This window comes from Abramis brama (genome assembly GCF_963993115.1).
Source record: "Abramis brama genome assembly, chromosome: 17".
In the NCBI taxonomy this organism is placed as follows: domain Eukaryota; kingdom Metazoa; phylum Chordata; class Actinopteri; order Cypriniformes; family Leuciscidae; genus Abramis; species Abramis brama.
The window spans coordinates 19,376,491-19,399,353 of NC_139979.1; the positions used below are offsets into that span (position 1 = coordinate 19,376,491).

The 22,863-nt window shown below is 39.4% G+C and overlaps 1 protein-coding gene across 1 annotated transcript in view; it reads left to right on the forward strand.

Annotated features, from left to right (window-relative positions):
• The window catches only part of erfl3 (Ets2 repressor factor like 3), a 46,496-nt gene extending 23,633 nt beyond the window's left edge, over window positions 1-22,863 (forward strand). The window contains exons 2-5 of the mRNA XM_084088702.1: window positions 4,066-4,300; window positions 16,808-16,923; window positions 17,022-18,064; window positions 19,216-22,863. Of these exons, the coding sequence (XP_083944828.1) occupies window positions 4,066-4,300; window positions 16,808-16,923; window positions 17,022-18,064; window positions 19,216-19,848 (2,027 nt within the window). The 3' untranslated portion in view covers window positions 19,849-22,863. The remainder of the gene's footprint in view (window positions 1-4,065; window positions 4,301-16,807; window positions 16,924-17,021; window positions 18,065-19,215) is intronic.

The following is a 22,863-nucleotide window of genomic DNA, read 5'->3' on the forward strand; positions in this document are numbered from 1 at the left end:
CTATTAAGATCAGAGAATTGCCTGGAATCTGATGGTGTGCAGTTCACATTTAAATTTGGCTGTGGCATATGCATGTCTGCCATCCTCAGTAACACCTGCATTTGATCTCTCTCAGACATTTTAGGAAAATGTGGAATGAGGTCTTAAAATGTATTACAAAGTGTGAAAGTGTGTCACTCTCTTTCTGTCGGCCTATTTATAAACACGCCACTATGCAGAGCACAACGGTAGTTTCCTCGGATTCTCTGAATTCTTCAAATACTTCCTATGTAAAGACTAAAGTGCTGAAGCGCCTGTGAAATTTACATTCTTGAGTGCAATCGATGCCTGAGAGAGAGAGAGAGAGAGAGAGAGAGAGAGGAGAGAGAGAGAGAGAGAGAGAGAGAGAGAGAGAGAGGGGCAGGCAATTTGACCTGAGTGACAACAGACTACTAGAAGAGCTATGATCTCATCCCTCTCTCTCTCTCTCACCCCATCCCCCTTTCCCTCTCTCTATTGTCTCCCTCTCTCCCACTCCCTCCTCAGGCCCCCTCTTTTCTTTTCCTTCTTGTCCTCTCCTCTCTTTTCTCTTCTTTTTCTTGTCTTGTCTCCTCTTTTTGTCATCTCGCTCTGTTTTCTTCACGTTCTTCTTTCTAAGTTTTCTTCTCTCTTCTTAACTCTCACAAACTCGGGCGTCCCAGGACAGAGAGAATATCTCCCAACAAAACACACTAAGGCAGTCAGGTTGTTGCATTATTGATGCGGTGTGTGTGTTTGTGGGTCTTTCTTCTCTCCTCTGTAATGGGGATCTAGTGTCTCCCCCTGGGGGGTGGAGAAGAGGGCGTATGGGGGGGTGAAGGTCACAAAGGTTAAGTAGGGTGAGGGGGATGAGGTCATACACTCTCACACAACACAGCATGTTATTAAGACACTCGCACAGCTCCTCAGGACACACAACTCATCATTACGCACGTGGATTTATTCACATTCATAAGCTCACCAAGAAATTGTCATTTCTGTGCAGGTTCCAAAGCCATAGAAAATACACAACCTGATGTTTACATTAGAGCTAGATTTTGGAATGATTTTTACATTAGGAGAGCCCTATGAAATCGTTATTTTTATGTTTTAATTTTTCTGGATTTACTATATTTACCGAGGTTTAGTGTCATAAAATCCAGGTTTGAAGGGAACAAAATCTTCACAAATCTCTTCATAGTGCACATCCACAGAAAATAAGACTCGCAGTGACTGACAACAACTAAGTTTAAGGTTGTTCTGATGCAGCATTTTATTTTTCCTGAACAAAAGAGTCTTATACTAGGTTATTACTATACATTCTCAAGCATGCGTGACACTCGTGGTGTTTTCAGCATCTCACTATAAGGACATAAAAACGAACTTCATCTCCAGTGTAGTAAAACAAGTAAAACTTTTTCACACTAAATTGCACTTTAGTTTAGGGTCCAGTTCTCACTATTAACTATGGCTTTTGCCTCAATAAACTCGTAATTACTGCTTATTAATAGTTAGTAAAGTAATTGTTAAGTTTAGGTATTGGGTATGATTAAGGGAAGCAGAATATGGTCATGCAGACAAATATGTGCTTTATAAGTACTAATAAACAGCCAATATCCTAGTAATATGCATGCTAATAAGCAACTCATTAATAGTGAGAATTGGACCCTAAACTAAAGTGTTACCAATAAAACCTTTCATATGGATTTCATTGGACCCTAAAAACGTAATAAAATGATGTCACGGTGTATTTGGTTCATGATTTCAATTAATTACACATGCTTTTTTACTAAAATTTAATTTAACCATTAACACAGAGTATATTTATGTTACGAAAGATTTCTATTTAAAATAAAAGCTGAAATAAATTCCACACTTAAGCAGCACAACCATTTTCAACTAATAATAATAAGTAGAAGAAATGTTTCATGAGCAGAAATCAACGTATTAGAATGATTTCTGAAGGATCATGTGACACTGAAGACTGGAGTAATGATGCTGAAAATGTAGCTCTGCCATTAGAGAAAAAATGAAATGATAAAACAGAAAATGGTTATTTTAAATTGTATTAATATTGAACAATATTACTGTTTTTTTTCACCATTTTTTTTATCAGATAAATGCAGCCTTGATTAACATAAGAGACTTCCTTCAAAAACCTTTGAATGGTTGCAATATGCACAGTGCACATACATCTGTGTGTGTTTGTATGTATCGGTGTGCATTTCTGAGAAATGCAGAGGTGCCATGAGATATGATGTGGGTGTGAAACATGGGCCATTACTGAGCATTGATGCTGGAACCTTCTATAATTATCTGTAGTAGCATGATTAACACACACACACACACACACACACACACACACACACACACACACACACACACACACACACACACACACACACACACACACACACACGAGTGCCTGAAGAGGTTTCATCCTAAAACATGACCTCACTGTCGTTAGTTTTTCTGCATATGTAACAGCCGCCCACTCTGAGACACACACAGAAATCAGTCAACTCACACAGCAGATTCATTCAGATCGCACCTGAATCAGGACTCTCCTGGATGTGTTGAATTATATGTGTGATTCTATGCGTAGATCTGAATGTGAATCAACAACATTTTTGTATGTGTGTTGAGAGAGAGCAGTAACTGTATCTGTGCCTGCTGGTGAGTGAGTGTGTGACTCATGGTGTCTCCTCTTCATTGTTCATCAGGGAGTTTGACACATATTGAATTTAGCTCAAACTTCTTAGTAAGGATCCTTTTCGTGTGTGTGTGAGTGTGTGTGAGAGAGAGAGAGAGAGAGAGAGAGAGAGAGAGAGAGAATGTGAGCTGTGAAACCAGATCCCTGTCTGTAGTTCCTGAAGTCAGACTTTGCTCTCTAGTGCATGGTACATTTGACCTCTTAAAGGAACAATCAGATGTACCCTCTAAGAGAGAGTGTGTGTGTGTGTGTGTGTGTGTTTGTGTGATGTTTTGAGAGCCTGTAGAGGTTATAGGATGTCATACAATAAATGTATTTCTCTTCATTTGCTGAAGGTACAAAGATAAAAGTCGGTCCAGGTGTAAAAACACACAACTGGATTTCACTGGATTCCTGTCTTGTAGAAAAAGAAAAAAAAATCTGGTTGTTGGCAGGTAAAAAAAACAGGAAAAACCACCACTTGAGTGTGTAATTTAGATCTGTTGAGTCACCGAGACAAAGTGATTCGCCCATTGCTAAGAATCCGTAAATTGTCGGAAGTTGTTGAGTAAATTGCTTTAGATAATTTTTAATAAAAAGATTGTTTTAAAAGTGTCCATAGTCTGTAGAGCGTACCAAGATTGTAAGTTTGATTCTCTGGGACAGCATGAACTGATAAAATTTTAAGTTGCTTCGGATAAGAAAATGATCCCAAATGCCTTAAATGTATTCATGAGAATTGTTTTACAGAGCTTTGACATGGCGGAAAATACATCTTATAATACAGGAATGAATTAATTAAATAATGGAAAGAAGGTGTAAATGCAGCTAAACTCAATGTAGCTTCATTAGTGAAAATTCAGACAGTTAAAAACACAAAGCAAAACTGCCTGGTAAAACAAAAACTCACGCAGAAACTCATGTGTGTGAAACTGAGTGTAGAGTAAAGGGGATCAGCTGTGGAGTAACCACTGTGAGCCGTTACCCTATCTGACCTTTACCAGCCTCAACTCAAACCGACCCTGCCTGACCACACTTCACCCGTCCTCACCCTCAGTGACTAGACATTCTTTCTGCAGCCCTTTCAAATCATTTCTTGTTTCTAAAAATGCAAAGAGCTTTCACACATCAGATTGTGTTAGATTGAGAGTGGCATTGCTGGTGACTTTAAAACTGACCTCAAAGTGATTGATGATAAGAGATGTGACGATATATATATAGAGACTGAGAGTGCACAATATAGTGGACATGCCTGCTGAAGAGGATGATGACAGCACTGAAAGGGATGATCATTGGCCTTATTAGCCAATGAATAATATTACTCAACTTTGCATGTGGACATATCAACTAGAGTCTGATCTCTCTTCTCTCTGCAGGGTTTGCGTTCCCAGACTGGGCCTATAAGCCCGAGTCCAGTCCTGGCTCCAGACAGATCCAGCTGTGGCACTTTATCCTAGAGCTGCTGAGGAAGGAGGAGTATCATGATGTGATTGCCTGGCAGGGGGACTACGGGGAGTTTGTGATCAAAGACCCTGACGAGGTGGCAAGGCTTTGGGGCGCCCGCAAGTGCAAACCTCAGATGAACTACGACAAACTCAGCAGAGCTCTCAGGTAAGACTCTCTCTGTCATTTTTGTCTTTGCCTTTAAGCAGGTAATTTAATCTGGAGCAATTTACAGTACACTTATTTCAGGCACAATCCCCCTTGAGCAGCTTGGGGTAAAGTGATTTGTGTACAACCTATGAACCTATGATTTTTCGGTAACCAGGCCAGACCTATCAGTACTAAGGTAGGCCAGGTAAAGGCTCTTTTAAAAGTTGCCTTTTTTTCCTCCTTATACTATCTAACCAACCAGAATAAACTAATAATTTCAAAACATGGTTCAGCTTTAAACACATCCAACCTTTTAACCATTTACTATTTAAATTGTGCAATCCTGTACAGTTTTAGTTTGACCAATGAAAACTGAGGCCTATTTCTGCTCAGTCTAAATATAGAAGAACAGAAGCAGCGAAATCATCCAATTCTTGTGTTGCGTTATAGGATTGACCCTGTCGCTGGATAGTTATAACTGCGTAGAGTCTGATCTTTCACTAATCCCAGTCCATTCACCTGTGCAGGAGCCGATCTCATTAAAGGACAGTCAGGTGAATGTATTCTGAGCCGCTGACCGTGTTAGCCTTCGCTTCATTTTCTGACCTGATCTGCATTTGTTCATTTGTACCTCTATTTTCGTCTCTGACTCACCTGCTTTAGCAGATCGGCTCTGATCCTCAAAGTGGATAGAAAAGTGGATAGAAAGTGATCCACTTTCTGCATTTATCCTGAAGCCTTCTCAGGGCAGACCTCATATGTTAGCGGAGTTACTCCACACAAGGGTTCTGCGCTAGGTTTAATCAATCATTCACTCTATTGATTTCCATCAGTTCATGATCCAGTGCAGTTTGACCACTAGAGTGGATGTGCTATTTGTTAAAAGGATAGTAGTTTTGTCGTCATTTATTCCCCCTCATGTTGTTCTCTATGCATTTATTTCTACTTTGGAGCACAAAATGAAATATTTTTAAAGAACATTGAGGTCCACACAACACAGAACCCTGTTGACTTTCATCGTCTGGACAAAAAAAATGTATGGTAGTAAATGCTTTTACCATAAATTACCATAAATGCTTGTCAATATGTTTGGCAATACAGTTTAACCATATTTCAAAGAACCATTAAACAATGTTGCCTGTTTAATTCTAAGTGTCAGAAAGAAGGTTAAAAATGATGTAAACTAAACAAAATGACTGGTTTGATGCAAGAAACCTTAACTTACATTTTGGCTGCTTAATTATTTATTTGAATGTGCTGGCTATGTTGTTTAACACACAATTGACTGAAAGATTTATGCAAATCAAGTAACTGCATAGAGACACCCAAAAATGTGTTTGCATGGTGCAGTTCCCAATTTTGTGGGCCGGTTCTGAGTGTGAAGTTGTTAATAAAGCTGTTGACTACCACGGCCTGGTGTACTTCAGCGGTTTATTGTTGATTGACATATGTTACTTAGACATTTTTTTTTTAATGTGATTCATTAATTTATCAAGTATTTATTAGTACCAGTGAGTAAGCCTTCTGTTACTGAACACAGAAGTAGAGCCAGACTATGCAGAAATAGTGTGTAATGTTGTGTTATGGGATTTGATTTAAGGAATCACATCATGTAATCCAGGGCAGTTTGGAGACAGTTGGAGCTTTCGTTAGAAAAGGAGATTTTGCATGATCGCAAACATTGACAAGATCCCATGTTATCAGTGTACTGAAGGATTAACGCATGTGGGTGGGTGTGTATGTGTTGCTGTGTTTTTCCCATCAGTTATCCAGACGACATAAACACTGTCTTAAGAGCTCTTCCACTTATGTTGGATAATCCAAGTTATACTCTACTTCTCGTCTTCTCTGTTTTTAGCCTGTTGTTTGTTTTTACCAAATCAGATTTTGAGCTTAAATGTATTCTTTAACAAAATAGAAAGTATAATGAGAGTGAAGTGTAAACTGTTTAAAGGCAGACAGCTGTGTTAAACTATGATGTCAACCTTCCTCTTAACTCTGTTATTACAAATGTGAATGTGTGCCCTGCTTGTACAAATGTGTATTTTGTGTTTGAAAGAAAGTATAACTATGAGGCCAAGCTACTCTCTGCTGTAATTTAAGTGATACTATCCCCATTTCACATAGACAAACACACACACTCACACAAATAAGGGTGCCAAATTTGGTCATTCCAAATTCTAATTTGAGCGTAATTGCAACAACTGGTAACCTTTTGGTTAGGTGAGTCGAAGCTCCCAAAACCAGTTACAAGACCAGACCAGTTACAGTCTGTGTGATAATCTAGAGAAGATCTGCAATCCTTTGGACTGGAATTTGTTTTTGTGTCACATAAAAATGCTCTTTTCATATAATCATTAAATATGGAGGAATGTGACAGCCACAATTGCTAAATTCTGGAAGCATCTTGGAAGCACTGGTTCCCAGCATCTCTGCAGGCCTCTGTCTAAAGCATGGCCTCCCTCCATTGTCAAGTGCTAAATGAGCATCAGAAAGATGACTTACTCCTGTCGGTTTTCTTATATTTCCTCCCACTTTGACATTTAAGATTGCTTTAGTTGAACTTGTTTTATTGCCACACTTAATAAGTCACTTGTTAAAGTCCCCCTGGTGTCAGTAATTTTATCGCTTAAAATTCATCTTTGATCACTAAAATTACATATTTTAAAGTTTTTTCCTGTAAAAATAGCTTGAATGTAACTCTACACCCTTGCCCCATTTAGTTTACACTGACTGAACTATGAATATGCAAGTTAGGCCCTGCCTCCACTCACTCATGCCAGCTCAGAATACCTGATCCACTCGCTCAACTGTAGTAAACGCTACACAATGGCAAGTTAAAACATTGGGTTTAATTCAGCCATATATGTTTGAACTAGATACTGATTCAGAAGAAGACCTGACTTCTCTTGAGACTCCCCTGCTTCACAGCATAGTTAATGATATGCTAAAGCACGCTCTCACGTTAATAGTGATAGGTTAAAACATGTTTGTGACGTAGAGAACGGGGGCGGTTTCAAACCGTGTTTTTGAGACTGTTTTTGGTAAACTGCAGGGAGACTTAAGGAGAAAATACTCAGCAATGGTGTTGATTTGCACATGGTTTATCTTAAAGCATTTTAAAAACACCACATAGACATATAAACAACATTAAAAACTTTTCACCACTGGGGTTCTTTAAATTCTTGTTAAGTATAAGTTACATGTATGGAACATACTGGTGAATTTGCTACACATTTTGTCACTGAATTTCTTCGTTATATAATTTCTTTAAAATGTGCCCAAATCATCATAAAAGACCACCTGCCCAAGCCCATTTTTAAAAAGTTTATAAACACCAGCCCAATTTGGTGAATTCAATCTGCTCAATCTGGCAACCCTGCACACAGAGTGGCACAACGTGAGTTTTGAAACCTGAAACTGGTAATTGTTGGACCGGGTGGACCGTCATTTGCTGTCAGATAGAGACCTTGTCCTTTGATCATTCTCAGCATGAGTTCCTCTCTGCGTTCTGGGCAGGAGATATTTGCATTGCCCTCGTCAGAAGGTCAAGCAGCCGCACATAACTTCTCATTCGAGTCCTCTGTTCTCTCTCCTCTCTCTGTGGACCTTAGTCAGAGTAAACAGCACATTACTGTGATACGCTTACAATGGAAGTCTACAGGGAAAGGCATTAAAAGCAGAAATGTGTAGGTTGTATTTTTGTTGAAGTGCATACATTAATTCTTTGGTACAAATGTGTGTTATTTGACCTATAATGTTGTTACCTAAATTGTCTCCCACATATCATGAAAAAGTTACAGGGTTTACATGACTGAAGAGATATGGTCTGTAACTTTGCATAGACAATGTGATTTTAAGTCTTGTGGCTTGTGTTGTGAAACAGTGTGTATTGTAATGTTTATCCCAGTGCAATACCCTAGAGACTTCCATTGTAAGAGCATTATTTTAAAGAAACACAATTTGTTTTTAATTGTAAAATTTTACTGCAAGTTGCAATTCATTAACATTAGTTAAAGTCGCAATTAAACGGAAGTAAGAACAGATCTTTTCTTCCGTATTGTGATGTAAAATGAGGGCATGGTTCTATCCATTGGTTGTTGATTGGATTTTGAATTGTGGGCATTGTACTCAAAAATAAATACAAGCTAAATATGAATATGAGAGAAGTGTGTCATTTCAACCGAATTTTGATTACACGTTACAAGATCAAGAAATATTTTTAAAAATGCAGCGCATACATGAATGAATCATTCTCAATAAAATCTTACATGCATTTACAAAGCTGAATTTTAATTTCATGCCAACTTTAATGCATTAGGTATCATTAACTAACAATAACAAATGCTGTTAAAAGAAAGTATTATTCAATGTTAATGTTAATTTCCACATATGCTAATACATTTTAACATTTCAAGTTGTATAAATTAACATTAACAACTTGCATTAACTGGTATTAAGGAATTTAACCTTAATGTGTTGCTGTTTTTTTTAACCCGTGAAGTGTTTTACAAACAAGTCGTAATTATTTTCTGTTAATACACCTTCAACTACTTTGAAAATACCTGTAAGACGTCAGTACAGTTTTGTTCCTCATCTTTTTTCCCTGTGTCTTATTTCCTCTCCTCCTTTCTTTTTTTTCTCTTATGATGCCAATGACTCACTGCCATTCCTCCACATCTACACCGCCTCCCTACCCCACACAATCCCACACTGTACTCCTCCATCTGATTCATACCTTCAATCTGAAACTTTTCAACTCAAAACAGGGCTTTCACATTCAACTCTACACATTTGTGACGTCCCTTAATTCCAGAACAAATGCTCCTTTTCAGACATTTCTTGGCCACTCTATGGCATGTATAAAAGTCTGGGCTAATGCTCTAATCCTGACTGGAATTTGACTTGATGTTGATGGAGTTAGGGGTGTTGTTTCAATGATATTCTCCTGCGGACGGCCCGCTGGGACTTGACTCATCACCTTCCTGCCACACACGTGTGGAAATTCTGCAAAAATGGAATTCTATTGTCCCACTGTTGATGTTCCACTGAACGTCAGGACATTTCCCGTCTGGCTCTGGGCACAATGGACGCCCAACTACTCATTCCCTTCCTTATTAGATTTCACCCCACTATTGTCAAAATTGTCACAACTACAGAACTCATCAAAGCCTGTTTATTTAAACTCATAGTGGCTCCATGCTAAGAATTTTTACTTGGCAAAGCCAACTGAGTGCAATTTTAGTCATGTGATCAGTTTGAATGCAGTCTGTCATCATTACTTACCTTCTCACCTTATTCCAAAACCATGACTTTTTTTTTGGAGCTCAAAATAAGATATTTTAAAGAATGTTTCAGTTGTTTTAGAGCATATAATGAAAATCAATGGGGTCCAAAACAGTAATGCCCCCTTTTTTTCCTTCCTTCAAACTTTTCTAACCTTTTTCTTTTCATTGCTAACAGGAAGTCAAAGTCTGGGTCTGTCTGTCGTTATATTAAACATGTCTGTGATGTTATTTTGATGTCAGATGCTCTCAATGCAGTCATCAGCATCAGAACCGATGTGATGTTGATTGAAGTGGCCAGCCATAATTTCTTCTTCACTCTTTGGAGATTTGATTAAGATTGACTCTGTGTGTGAGTGTGTGTGTACTTGTGGAAAGAGTGGGTCAGAGGCCTTGTCCTACAACAGCTCTCTTTGTTTGGAGGAGGATGACGACATGCGCGTGTGTGTGCGCGTGTGTATTTGAGGGCAGTTTTGGGTCTTATTGTCAGGGACAGAATGAGCTCTTTATTAGCTTAGTGGGTGGAGATACACACATACACACGCTAGTGCAACAGTGACACGCGCTAACACACGCAGCGTACAAAACATGATGTTTATCTCTGGCTTCTCAATAGAGCTTATGGATGGAGTGGATCTCACTGTCCGTTTACCATCCGCCCTAGAGCCACACAGACCCATTCGTTCGTACCCCACCCCATCACTTCACTTTTTTCCCCACTGTCTCCTCTCGCCTCACACACACATTTACTATCCAAATGAGAACTTCTATTCATTATATACAGCCTAGTTTAAGAACTGTAAACTAGCCCTAAACCATATCATAACCCTATATAATATTCTTTAGATTTTTTTAAATGACTGTGCCCCAAATGTCCCCTCAGTGAGGTTTTGTCATATTTACTACTTTCTGGGGACAAATTTGCCCCAAAAGTATAGCTACTACATAAACCTGTATGTGTGAGGGGCTCCCATTGACTTGATTTGATTTTCATAAAAATGTGAGAATTCGTTTTGAGTTTTTTTCTTCTCTCAAGTGTTTTCAGACATTTGTGAGTCAGTATATATTTAGAAGTTTGTGAGGATGTTTTAATACATTTTTTGTAACACTTTACAATAAGGTTTCCTTAGGTAATATGAACTAAGAATGAACAATACTTCTACAGCATTTATTAATCTTAGTTAATGTTAATTTCAGCATTTACTAATATAAAAATCAAAAGTTGTATTTGTTAACATTAGTTAATGCACTGTGAATGAACATGAAACACAATGACAGACTACATTTTTATTATCTAAAATTAACAAAGAATAATAAATACTGTAACAAATATATTGCTCATTGTTAGTATGTTAGTTAATACATTAACGTTAACTAAAGAGGCCTTATTGTAAAGTGTTACCGACATTTTTGTATACATTTTCAGAAAGTAAAGGATATTGCAAGGATATTTGACGTGAGGTTGTTTTCAGACATTTGTGAGTATGTACACTCACCTAAAGGATTATTAGGAACACCTGTTCAATTTCTCATTAATGCAATTATCTAATCAACCAATCACATGGCAGTTCAATGCATTTAGGGGTGTGGTCCTGGTCAAGACAATCTCCTGAACTCCAAACTGAATGTCAGAATGGGAAAGAAAGGTGATTTAAGCAATTTTGAGCGTGGCATGGTTGTTGGTGCCAGACGGGCCGGTCTGAGTATTTCACAATCTGCTCAGTTACTGGGATTTTCACGCACAACCATTTCTAGGGTTTACAAAGAATGGTGTGAAAAGTGAAAAACATCCAGTATGCGGCAGTCCTGTGGACGAAAATGCCTTGTTGATGCTAGAGGTCAGAGGAGAATGAGCCGACTGATTCAAGCTGATAGAAGAGCAACTTTGACTGAAATAACCACTCGTTACAACCGAGGTATGCAGCAAAGCATTTGTGAAGCCACAACACGCATTACCTTGAGGCGGATGGGCTACAACAGCAGAAGACCCCACCGGGTACCACTCATCTCCACTACAAATAGGAAAAAGAGGCTACAATTTGCACAAGCTCACCAAAATTGGACAGTTGAAGACTGGAAAAATGTTGCCTGGTCTGATGAGTCTCGATTTCTGTTGAGACATTCAGATGGTAGAGTCAGAATTTGGCGTAAACAGAATGAGAACATGGATCCATCATGCCTTGTTACCACTGTGCAGGCTGGTGGTGGTGGTGTAATGGTGTGGGGGATGTTTTCTTGGCACACTTTAGGCCCCTTAGTGCCAATTGGGCATCGTTTAAATGCCACGGCCTACCTGAGCATTGTTTCTGACCATGTCCATCCCTTTATGACCACCATGTACCCATCCTCTGATGGCTACTTCCAGCAGGATAATGCACCATGTCACAAAGCTCGAATCATTTCAAATTGGTTTCTTGAACATGACAATGAGTTCACTGTACTAAAATGGCCCCCACAGTCACCAGATCTCAACCCAATAGAGCATCTTTGGGATGTGGTGGAACAGGAGCTTCGTGCCCTGGATGTGCATCCCACAAATCTCCATCAACTGCAAGATGCTATCCTATCAATATGGGCCAACATTTCTAAAGAATGCTTTCAGCACCTTGTTGAATCAATGCCACGTAGAATTAAGGCAGTTCTGAAGGCGAAAGGGGGTCAAACACAGTATTAGTATGGTGTTCCTAATAATCCTTTAGGTGAGTGTATGTATGTATGTATGCATATGTGTGTGTGTGTGTGTGTGTATATATATATATATATATATATATATATATATATATATAGTACTGTGCAAAAGTCTTAGGCATGTTAATACCCCCCCCCCCCCCCTCCCAAAAGAAAATGGTTTTAAGTCAGTTATTTATATCTTTTGCTGTAGTGTGTCAGTAGGAAATATCAGTTTACATTTCCAAACATTCTTTTTACCATTTAATTGTAATAATCCAGTGAGATTTGTGTATGCACAAGGAATCTGACAACAGCCGGTATGATCTGATCTCACCATCATCGAGTCCGTCTGTGATTACATGAAGAAACAGAAAAAACTGAGACAGACTAAATCCAGAAGAACTGCGGGAACGTCTCCAAGATGCTTGAAGAAACCTTCCTGCAATATTATATTATATATGGATATTAACATGCCTAAGACTTTTAATATATATATAATATATATTATATATTTGTAAGGATTTCAGAAATATGCAAGGAAAGTTTGTGAGGAATTTCCCCCCACAGTTAGTCCCTCACAAATATAGCACAACAAGTACACACATGACACAATGTACATCATCAGCATCTGACTGATAATCTTCTTCCTCCTCTCTATTCTTCATTCTGTCTCTTTATAAAGCAGGTTGTTAAGGCCCTGATTTGCGAATTCCACGAATCGCTGTAGTGTTTGTTCAGCTTTTGTATTCCCGTCAGTCACGGAATATTGACTCGAACTAGAGCTTTTAATAATCTGCTGTTTAATCCAAGTTCTAACCCAGTGAAATCTGATTGTTTCCTGGAAATCGGTTGACTGTACCACCTAAAGTCATTTAGTCACCGGAATACATGTATCTGCCAGCATCTGTTCAAATTTGGCATTTTATATCCTATCCTTTGAAAATCGGTCAGCACTCTCTGTTTCTGTTAGACCAGCCACCAGCGTGTGGGTTCACAGGTGTGTAAGTGTGTGACAGAAGGAGGGTCGTTGCCACTAGTTGCAGATGCTCAAAGAATCCTTTCTTCTGCTTTGAAGTCAGTTCAAATGCTCTTTAAAGTGCGTTTGAGAGAGCGGGCACACATGTGTGGGGCGGGCAGCACTTCTTACACACACTGTACATTTGTAAATAAAATAACAATTATTGGAGTGTGTTTACAAGAAAATACTATTTTAGTTGTTATTCTTCAAAATTTAAATTTTAATTCAATGTGGTAATTGCCATTTCTTTGTAATGGTTTGTGACATTTACTAGCAATTTCTGGTTGAAAATTGTTTCTACACCAATTTTTTTTTCGGTGCACTGTTCTATACCATAGAAGTATGACTTTATGATGTATTTTTTATGCAGTTTTGCTGATCTGGTTTTAACAAGACAAATATTTAAGAAAGTGTATTTTACTCGCAGGTGTTTGGGTCAACCCTAGTGAAAAATAAATACTATTTGAAATACATTTAGTTTATGCTAAGTATAAAATATATTTTTATACTTCAGAATACTAAAATACATTTACATATTTATGTACTTAATATAAAAACCCTGCAATTGTACTTTTGGTATACTAAATTGGTTTACTTAAAGTCTGCTAAATAAAAACAAATAATTTTGTATTTAATGCACTTTAGTAACCCATAAATAGTTCAACTAAAGATATACTTAAGTATATTTGATTGTGCTAAATTGGAACTATTCCAAGTATACTTTAGGGTACACTATTATACAATGATCGTACTATCCTTACTAATAGTGATATTAAACACATTGTAAGGCTTAATATCAAGAAATGTGCATTGTGCAATAAAGAAGTGATCAGCAGTGGTCTATTCTATGATGTAATTTCAGTTTTATGTTTTGTTTTTTTCCTGGATAGTAGTTTTGAAATATTGAAAACTTTGGACAAAACTTTTCAAATATTAATAATAGATTAATAGCATCACTGCTTATTTTCTTCTAATAATAAGAATGAATGATTATTCCAAACTAAATAAGTTCACTATCAGGTCTACAGCCAAAATGCTTCTGAAATAAACATAGTCAAACTTTACTACTTCTGGGTCACTGAGAATGAAAAGGATGCTTCAAATTGTTGATTGGCTCTAGTTTGCAAGGTATGCTATTGGGTCAGTATACGACTCTTGACTTGGGAATGGCAGAGGATATGTGAGTAATAAAGGGAAGGGATCTCAATTAAATGGATCTATGAATGAATCTGTGACTGGGTTTGAACTTTTTAGGAAAAACAATGAATGATGCAATCTGAAGCTGGTATTGTGTCATACATGATATGAATTGCATCATTTTATTCCTCGAAATCACCGATGATGGCATCACATCACTGCTGAACAAGTTGCCCTATATCAGCTCTAGAAATCATACAGCAAGGGTGCAAAACTCATTTCCTGAAGGGCCACAGCCCTGCAGAGTTCAGTTCAAGCCCTACTCAAACACGCATACCTATAGTTTTCAAATAAGCCTGAAAGAATTGATGAGCTGGATCAGGCGTGTTTAATGAGGCTTTTTTTCTTCATTATGATTTTCGGTTGCATTTTAATGCATTTTTGTAAGAAAACAAACAAACAAACAAAAAACATCCGGGGAATAACTGAAAGTCATGTCTTCATGATCATGTCGAGGAAAGTGCAAACTATGACAATTCAAGAAAAACCCCTGCTTTTACATACTACACTGACTGGTTTTCACCACAGAAAGCACAATGTACTGCAGTTTAACCTGTGCTTAGGAAACCAGCCCCACGTTATATAGAAAGTACATCCAATGATGACATTTTGTGACTGTGTGACTTTTGCTAAGAACCAGTCATCTCTGACAGCCACAGAAATAAAGTGTTACTTTGCCTGGCCTGTTAATTGGAACGTCATAGTTCAGGATGTCATCATTAGATGTTTTCATCTGTCATCTGTCATATAAGCTCAGGTTACCACCTCCAGCCAAACAGTGCAGAAGTAAGTGGATTGTGTGAGCTGGATGTCTATCCATGCAAACACTGCTGCTGCTGGTGTGTTTGGTAGACATGGTAATCCACAGCTGTCTCAAGTATATTTATATCGCTGTGTGACTCAGTGTTACAGTAGGTCACATGATCGCTGATCACCTGCTTACATCTCTGTCTTTGTTAATAGTTATATTTAAGGTGCATTCAGCATATGCTGTGGTGCCCGTTGTCACACGCTTTTCATGACTGGTGGTTGACAGCACATACTTAGTAAGAATTTTTCTTTTTTGCTTGTCTGAACCTGGGAAAAAAACTTGAATCATTTTGACCTCAAATTAAACATATTTACACACGATGACATCTTCATCTGACCACAAGACTGTATCTGTCTGTCTCGGCTTAATCTCTACAGACAAGACTGTCTGATTGATCTCACACACGCACACACACACACACACACACACACACACACACATACACACAGACAGGGTGAGTAAATATATCCTTATGCATTTAAAAAGCTCAGTGTCAGCATCTTCCCTGAAACATGCCATTCACTGAGAATTGTGGCTCAAAGGTTATTGAATGGTCAAAGATGAATTGTTGTCACAGGGATTTATACACACACACACACACACACACACACACACACACACACACACACACACACACACACACACACTTGTGCAGGTCTGTAAGAAAGATGCTGTGTTATTGGAGTTACATAAATGGATGGAGGGTTGTGAGGAGTAGAGAGATGTTATGTAAAGAGCTGGGGAAGGACAAAGGTTAATATATAGATAGGAAGGGAGAGAGAATGGGATTATATAAGGAGATTAAGAAAGGAGAATTTATCAGTGGGTTATAGTATTATATAAACTGGCACTAGAGTGACCTGACAATAGCTCCAATCACACAAATGTACACAACAAATATACAAACACGTATTTTAATATTTCTTTTCTTTCCTTTCTGTCTCTTTCTGATGTATCAGCATTAAACTGATTTAATTTAAAATTTTATTTGTACACGGCACTGGTGAAAATGCAATATATATGCAATACGTACGCATGCATTTATGGATGTGTATGTATATATATATATATATATATATATATATATATATATATATATATATATACATACACATATATACACATACATAAATGTGTGTGTTTGTATATATATATATATATATATATATACGTATAAATGTGTGTGTACGTATTGCATCCCCCTTTTTGTATTTTATTGACAGCAGCGCTCAAGCTGCATGAACTCTACAAGTTTGTCAAACCTGATGTTCATGTTCTTCAGCATGAATTGAGATGATCCAAAGAGCATCTTCAATGGAAGAAAAAACATGGTCGTCTGAACAAAGAGTTCACGTGATCAGTGTGACACATTTACTTATTTGATTAGTGACCTACAAATAGATTAGAATCTGGAATATTTTTATTGATTTTACATCATAACGTTTCTTTGTTTTAAAATGTAGAATAACCTAATACTTTGTTTATTTCCAGGTTTCATTTTGATTTCAATTTGGGCTAATGTGGACTGTTTGTCTTTTGTGCAGGTATTATTACAACAAGAGAATTCTACACAAAACTAAAGGAAAACGCTTCACCTACAAGTTTAATTTCAACAAGCTGGTCCTGGTCAACTACCCTTTCATTGATATGGGGTCTACAGGTACAAAACGATCACACACACATCACATATATTTATTTACACAGTAAAATTCAAAACACAGCTAAGACCTCCTCCCTGCTGTGTTTGTCTCTCCGCAGGAGCGGCTGTTCCTCAGAGTGCTCCACCAGTTCCTACAGGTCCCCATTTCCGCTTCCCTCCATCCGCTCCATCAGACATGCAGGTGTCCGAGGTGCTGCGGTCCCCCAGCAGCGAGGAGCTGCGCAGTCCTGGGATGTTCAGCGGCCGCCGCATCGCCCGCGGGTCCGTCTCTGACTGCAGTGATGGAACTTCCGTCAACTCTGAGATTGAAGACGGGAACGGAGGTGCGTCAGAGGAGAGAGTGACGGAAAGAGTGGCTGAGAGAGGAGGAGGAGGAGGAGGCAGCGGCGGCGGTTTTCGAGGTGCCGTTCACCCTCGTCTGTCTCACGAAGCTATGTTCAGGATGTACGGTGGACCAGGCGGTCACAGAGGTCATCGGATGTCAGAGGTCGGACACAGGGTTCATCCTGAGCCTCTCTCACCATTCACCGTTTCGCCTCTGCCTGGTCCGGGAGGGCCAGGCCTGTTGGCGCCACCTCTCTCACCAGCGCTCTCCATGACCCCAGGCTCTCACCTGGCCTACACGCCCTCCCCTACCCTGTCGCCCATGCCTGGCTCTATCTTCTCCTTCAACCCAGAGGACATGCAGCGATACCTGCAGGCTCACACCCAGAGCGTCTACAATTACCACCTGAGCCCTCGTGCCTTCTTTCATTACCCTAACATCATCGTTCCTCACCCTCAGCGCCCTGACAAAGGCATGCCCGGACCCCAGGCCTGTGACCGCGGCCCTGCCGAGAGGCCCTCGGTGCTCAACAGCCATCACTCCAGCCTCCCGCCGCCTCACGCTCACCCGATTCACCACCACCTGGGGGAGGAGCAGCACCATTCCCCCTTCAAGTTCAAGCTCCAGCCTCCCCCACTGGGCCGAAAACAGCGTGATAGTCAGGGTCGACAGACCTCGCTTTCCTCCACATCTACATCCGGTCTGGGCTCCTCATTGTCGTTTGGTAGTGACCTCAGTTCAGCCAGTGGGTCGGGACTGGTGTCCAACTCCTCCTCAACTGGCTCGCTAAACAGCGCTGGCTTGCCCAAGATTAAGGTAATTACGTTCTGTACGATTACATGCGCAGTTGTAATTGAGCTACTTAGTGTTTTGGTGACTTTAAAAAGTTTTCCCTTGTTTTTCATTAGTCGAACTTTGCAAAAATCGGACTGGTATGATTATAGTCAGACTCAACCATTTACATTATGTTTTAAAAAGACGAATTAAAGCCTGTTTAAGACCAAGGGTGATAACTACAACTGTATACTTTTTCTAATCATTCTAATTCTTGGAGAATAGCAGAGTGCATACATTCCACAGCTGTAATGTGAATGATCTTGACTGGTCCAACTTAAATTTTACTTTCAAATTGCATGTAAAAGTACTGATGGTTGTCCACACTACGTAATAAGTTCTAATAACAAATGCATCTCTAATAAATCCTTGACAAGTCTATATTTTGAACTAATTTAATATTTTTAGTGCTAGGTTGAACAATTCCAAAAAATCCATTCAGCTACTCAAACTTTTTTAAGGAATAAAAAAAACAAAACATTGTGAATATTTTACTTTTTTGTTGATAAGTCTTATCCTAGAAAACTTAAGAATATCGGGTAATTTCAGAAGTGTAATTTGCATATGGAAGCTTGTTTCTGCCACAGAATAAAAAATAAAAAAGGTAATTGTGACTTTTTATCTCACAATTCTGACATTTTTTCCTCAGAACTGCGTGATATAAAGTCGCAATTGCGTGTTATAAAGTCAGAATTTGTGAGATATAAACTCACAATTCTGAGAAATTATTTTTATTTTTTTGCAATTGTGAGTTTATATCTCTCAATTCTGACTTCATAACTCGCAATTGCGACTTTATATCACGCAGTTCTCACCCTTTTTCTCAGAATTGCGAGATGTAAACCCACAATTGTAAGATAAAGTCTCAGTTATCTTTTAAAATGTTTTATTCCGTGGCGCAAACAATCTTCCATATTTGGAAGCCTGGACCACTAATAGAAATTAATAAAGTAAGGTGTAGTTATGCTCAGTTATAAAGTTTCTGGAAATTCCTGGAAATTACGCTAGTGCGAAAACAAGATTTTTAACAATCCTTATCCAGTCATCACAAATGTCTAGAGAAGTCATGGAATGTCATTTTTCAGTAACACCCTACTCTGTTTTGACTATATCCACTCTGTCTCTCTCTACAGGTTGAGCCCATATCTGACATTGAATCAGAAGAGGAAGTCGAAGTGACTGACATCAGTGATGAAGAAGCTGATGAACGAGAAGAAGAGTTTGCCGTTTTCCCCTCTCACTACCGTAATCATCATCATCATCATCATCACCATCACCATCAGCATCAGCATTATCCTCGCAGCCAAAAGCACCAACAGCCCAATGGCACTGATGCCCGTCTCCACCCAGATGAGGACTTGGAGGAAGAAGTGTTCAAAGCCCCCGCCCCTCCACCCTTCTTCGTCCTTCCCTCCTCTTCCTCAGGCGAAGGTCGCCGCGGTAACCCCGTTGTGAAGAGCGAACCTGTAGAGCCTGCGGACTTGCAGCTGGCATCCGGCGGACTGCCACAAATGCACTCCCAGTGTATCCCACTGAAGCTCCGGTTCAAACGGCGCTGGGACCAGGACCAGCACATGGAAGAGGCGGAAGACAAGAAAGTGAGAGGAGAAGAGAGGGGGAGAGAGAGGAACGGGATGGTGGAGGAGAGTGGGAGTGGAAGCGGGAGCGGAGAGGGAGAAAGCCCACCTCCTCTCGCTCACCACAGAGTTAGCGCAGAGCTCCACCGAGCCACGGCACAGCTGTCACTGGAGAACAAGGACTGCTGATACGCATCGACACACGTAGACGACTGCTGATACACAACTCTACAACTGCTGATGAACCCACACTCAAACGTGACTCTTTGTAGATCAATGACTGCTGATACTGACAACAGTAATACTGACACATACACTGCACACTTCGACTAACTGACCCTCGCTTAATCAAATCCTGTTCCCCAGGCTACCCTCGTTCCCCCGCCGCCCTCAACTTCAGCCGAGGGGCTCGCGTTCCAGTACATCTTAGTGTGACCGTGATGATGAATGACTTCACCCACGTGCCCCAGCGACCCTCAGGAGTGATGAACTTTGACCTTAGGCACTAGAGAATATTTTATATTTTTAGAAGAGAATTTTATTTTGCAAAGTGCCTGCGAGCTATCCCTCAAAACCCCACAAAGAGACCTAGAGATGGGCATCAGAACGACTGGTCTGGTTTGAGGGACTTAATCTTGATCTTCATCTCCAGCAACCCAGCATTATTTTCCTCAGTGACAGACTGTGATCTGTCTCTATGTGATGTGGTGGGATACAAATGCACAGAAAGTCACAAATAGACACTGTTCTAAAACCAGCCTGGTCAGAAGTCCGAACCCTCAGGGACAAAACCCCTCAACACGCACACATACACTCAGACATGATCCCTTTCTTGTTCCCTGTACGAAGCGTGTGTCTGATTCGAGTGTGAATGTGTGTGTTTTTGAAATCTAGCTGTGTGTAAGTTCTCAGGATATCTCCCTCCTATCCTTTTCTATCTAAACCAGCTCACCTTAAAACAGCTTTCTTCCATTCTCTTTTTTCCCCCTCTGGGACCATACCTGAATCACTTTCATTCCGATGGGACGAAATGACTCGGGCGTAACATGCGGTTCAGAGACCATACTCTTAAATCTCTTAAATGGCTACTTTCTTAGTCTTTGAAATGACAGTCTGAAGTTGATGCATATTAGAGAGTTTATAACAAGCTTCCCTTGTATAGTCAGTCCTTTAGTGTGAACTAAACCAGCATATCACACACACACACACATACAGCTTGTACAGTGATTCACCAGGACTCCTTGTTCAACTATTTTGGCACTTGACGGACCCTTTAGAACCAAGTGCCAATCCTGTACTTATTTACTGTCCACAGTCCTTTAGCCATATTACAACAGTCACAGGCCCTTATGAGGTCTTTCTGTGGACTGGGGGAGGTGAAGGAACAGTTCCAATCTATAATCCCAAACATTTAAATACTAACATAAGTATAGAAAGACTGTAGAAGGCATGTGGCCAGAAGTCGATCTCGCACACGTGTATACACACACACACACACACACACACACACACACTGCCTCTTATGCCTTGTTTTACTAGCATGTCTGAAAAGGAAAACAAAAATCTTAAAAAAGAACATTATACACTCAATATACCTTAATATATTATGTGTTACACATACTATAAACAGAAAGCATAGCATTAACTGATATATCAATTTCAGGGGGTTTTGTAACCGATTGCGTTTCGAGGGGAAAGTTGACTCTTCTCCTCAGGGATAATGCTGCCGTTCGAGTAAGGGAGGAAACTGTTGCTTTTCTTTTCACGTTAATAAAAGGTAGGGGTAGAGGGAGTGAAAGACTAAATTGTACACAAGACAAGTACTCTAACAAAGCACGAGAGCTTTGCACCACAGATGATGTGGCACATTCGGATCTTTAACCAGCATGCACCTCCTCGACATCCTGTTCTTACTGCCACAACTGATGCGTGTGTGTGTGTGTGTGTGTGCGTCTGTGTGTGCGTCTGTGTGTGTGTGCTTGACAGAGGCTGTAGGTCTCTGTGCATGTATGTTACACCACACCCAAGGCTGTAATTCATTTGAAATCTTGCATCATGAACCTCATAAACCTGTGTGCACTAAAGCCATGTGGAAGTTGAGCACAGGACTTGAGACATCGACGGGGTGGCCAGACACTAGCCATGATATAATGGTTTTCCAGTGACATGTAGTATTTGTATCATGTCTGAAGTGTCTCTGATCCCTAAAATGATACATTAGACAAAATTGAACTGACAATGGTGTCACCTCCTCAAAGTTTTGAACTCTTTCTAGCTGCCTTACTCCCCCTTCAGCCAGATTTGGTTATGTTTAAGATCTCCTGCTTTCTTATTCGATGAGTCAAGTCTTTAAGTAGGCTGCACTTATTTTACGCCCGGCATACCTCATAATGTGAGAGGTGGAGCTGAATTTGAGATGGGGTGAGCAGTATTGACCAGTGCAGTCTGTAGACTTTTGTTTGGGCACAAAGTGAGTGCATTGTTTTTCTTTAGGAGGGAAGATGTTTGTTTTCTCTTAGGCTGCTCTCATTGGTTATCCCAGGATGTCACTTTTTTTAATTATTATTTGTTTTTCACCCGAACTGCTCCTGTTTATTTGCTCTCTGGTGTCAATGTTGCTGTTCATCCTAATTATTATTATTATTATTAGTTATCATTATTTTGTTGACATTTTTTCCTCACGTTGTAGTCATGATAACATTGTATACAATACTGTAAGAGATCCTTTTAAGAATGTTTCCCAACCCCTGCCTTCCCACGAGCAACCCAACAGTGTGTTTAGTGTAACATTTAAAATTTTGTAAATTAACGTAAAACTGTAACTTTAATATGGGTGGTTATTGTGGAGAGATATAGGATGGAGGAAGGGCATTCAGGGGAGGATCGGGCTTATGAATTGTACTCAAGTCATGTCATGTAATTGTTATTTTGTAGTGTTACTGATTTCTTGCTCTTGTAAATTTTTTTCATCGGGGGATTGTATGATTTTAAAAGATATATTGTGTATTGTTTTATTGTGTAAAAGTCTATATCTCTCTCACTTTCTTTCTCGAAATTTATTTCTGTGGTTTCATAATTCATAATAACAGGTTTTAATACCATGATGTAACATTTTAATTCCTCCTTTATTCATTTTTGTGTTCTTTTTTTTTTCAGAATTGTAATTAAAATGTAATCAGGGTCAATTAAACTGGTTAAAAGCCA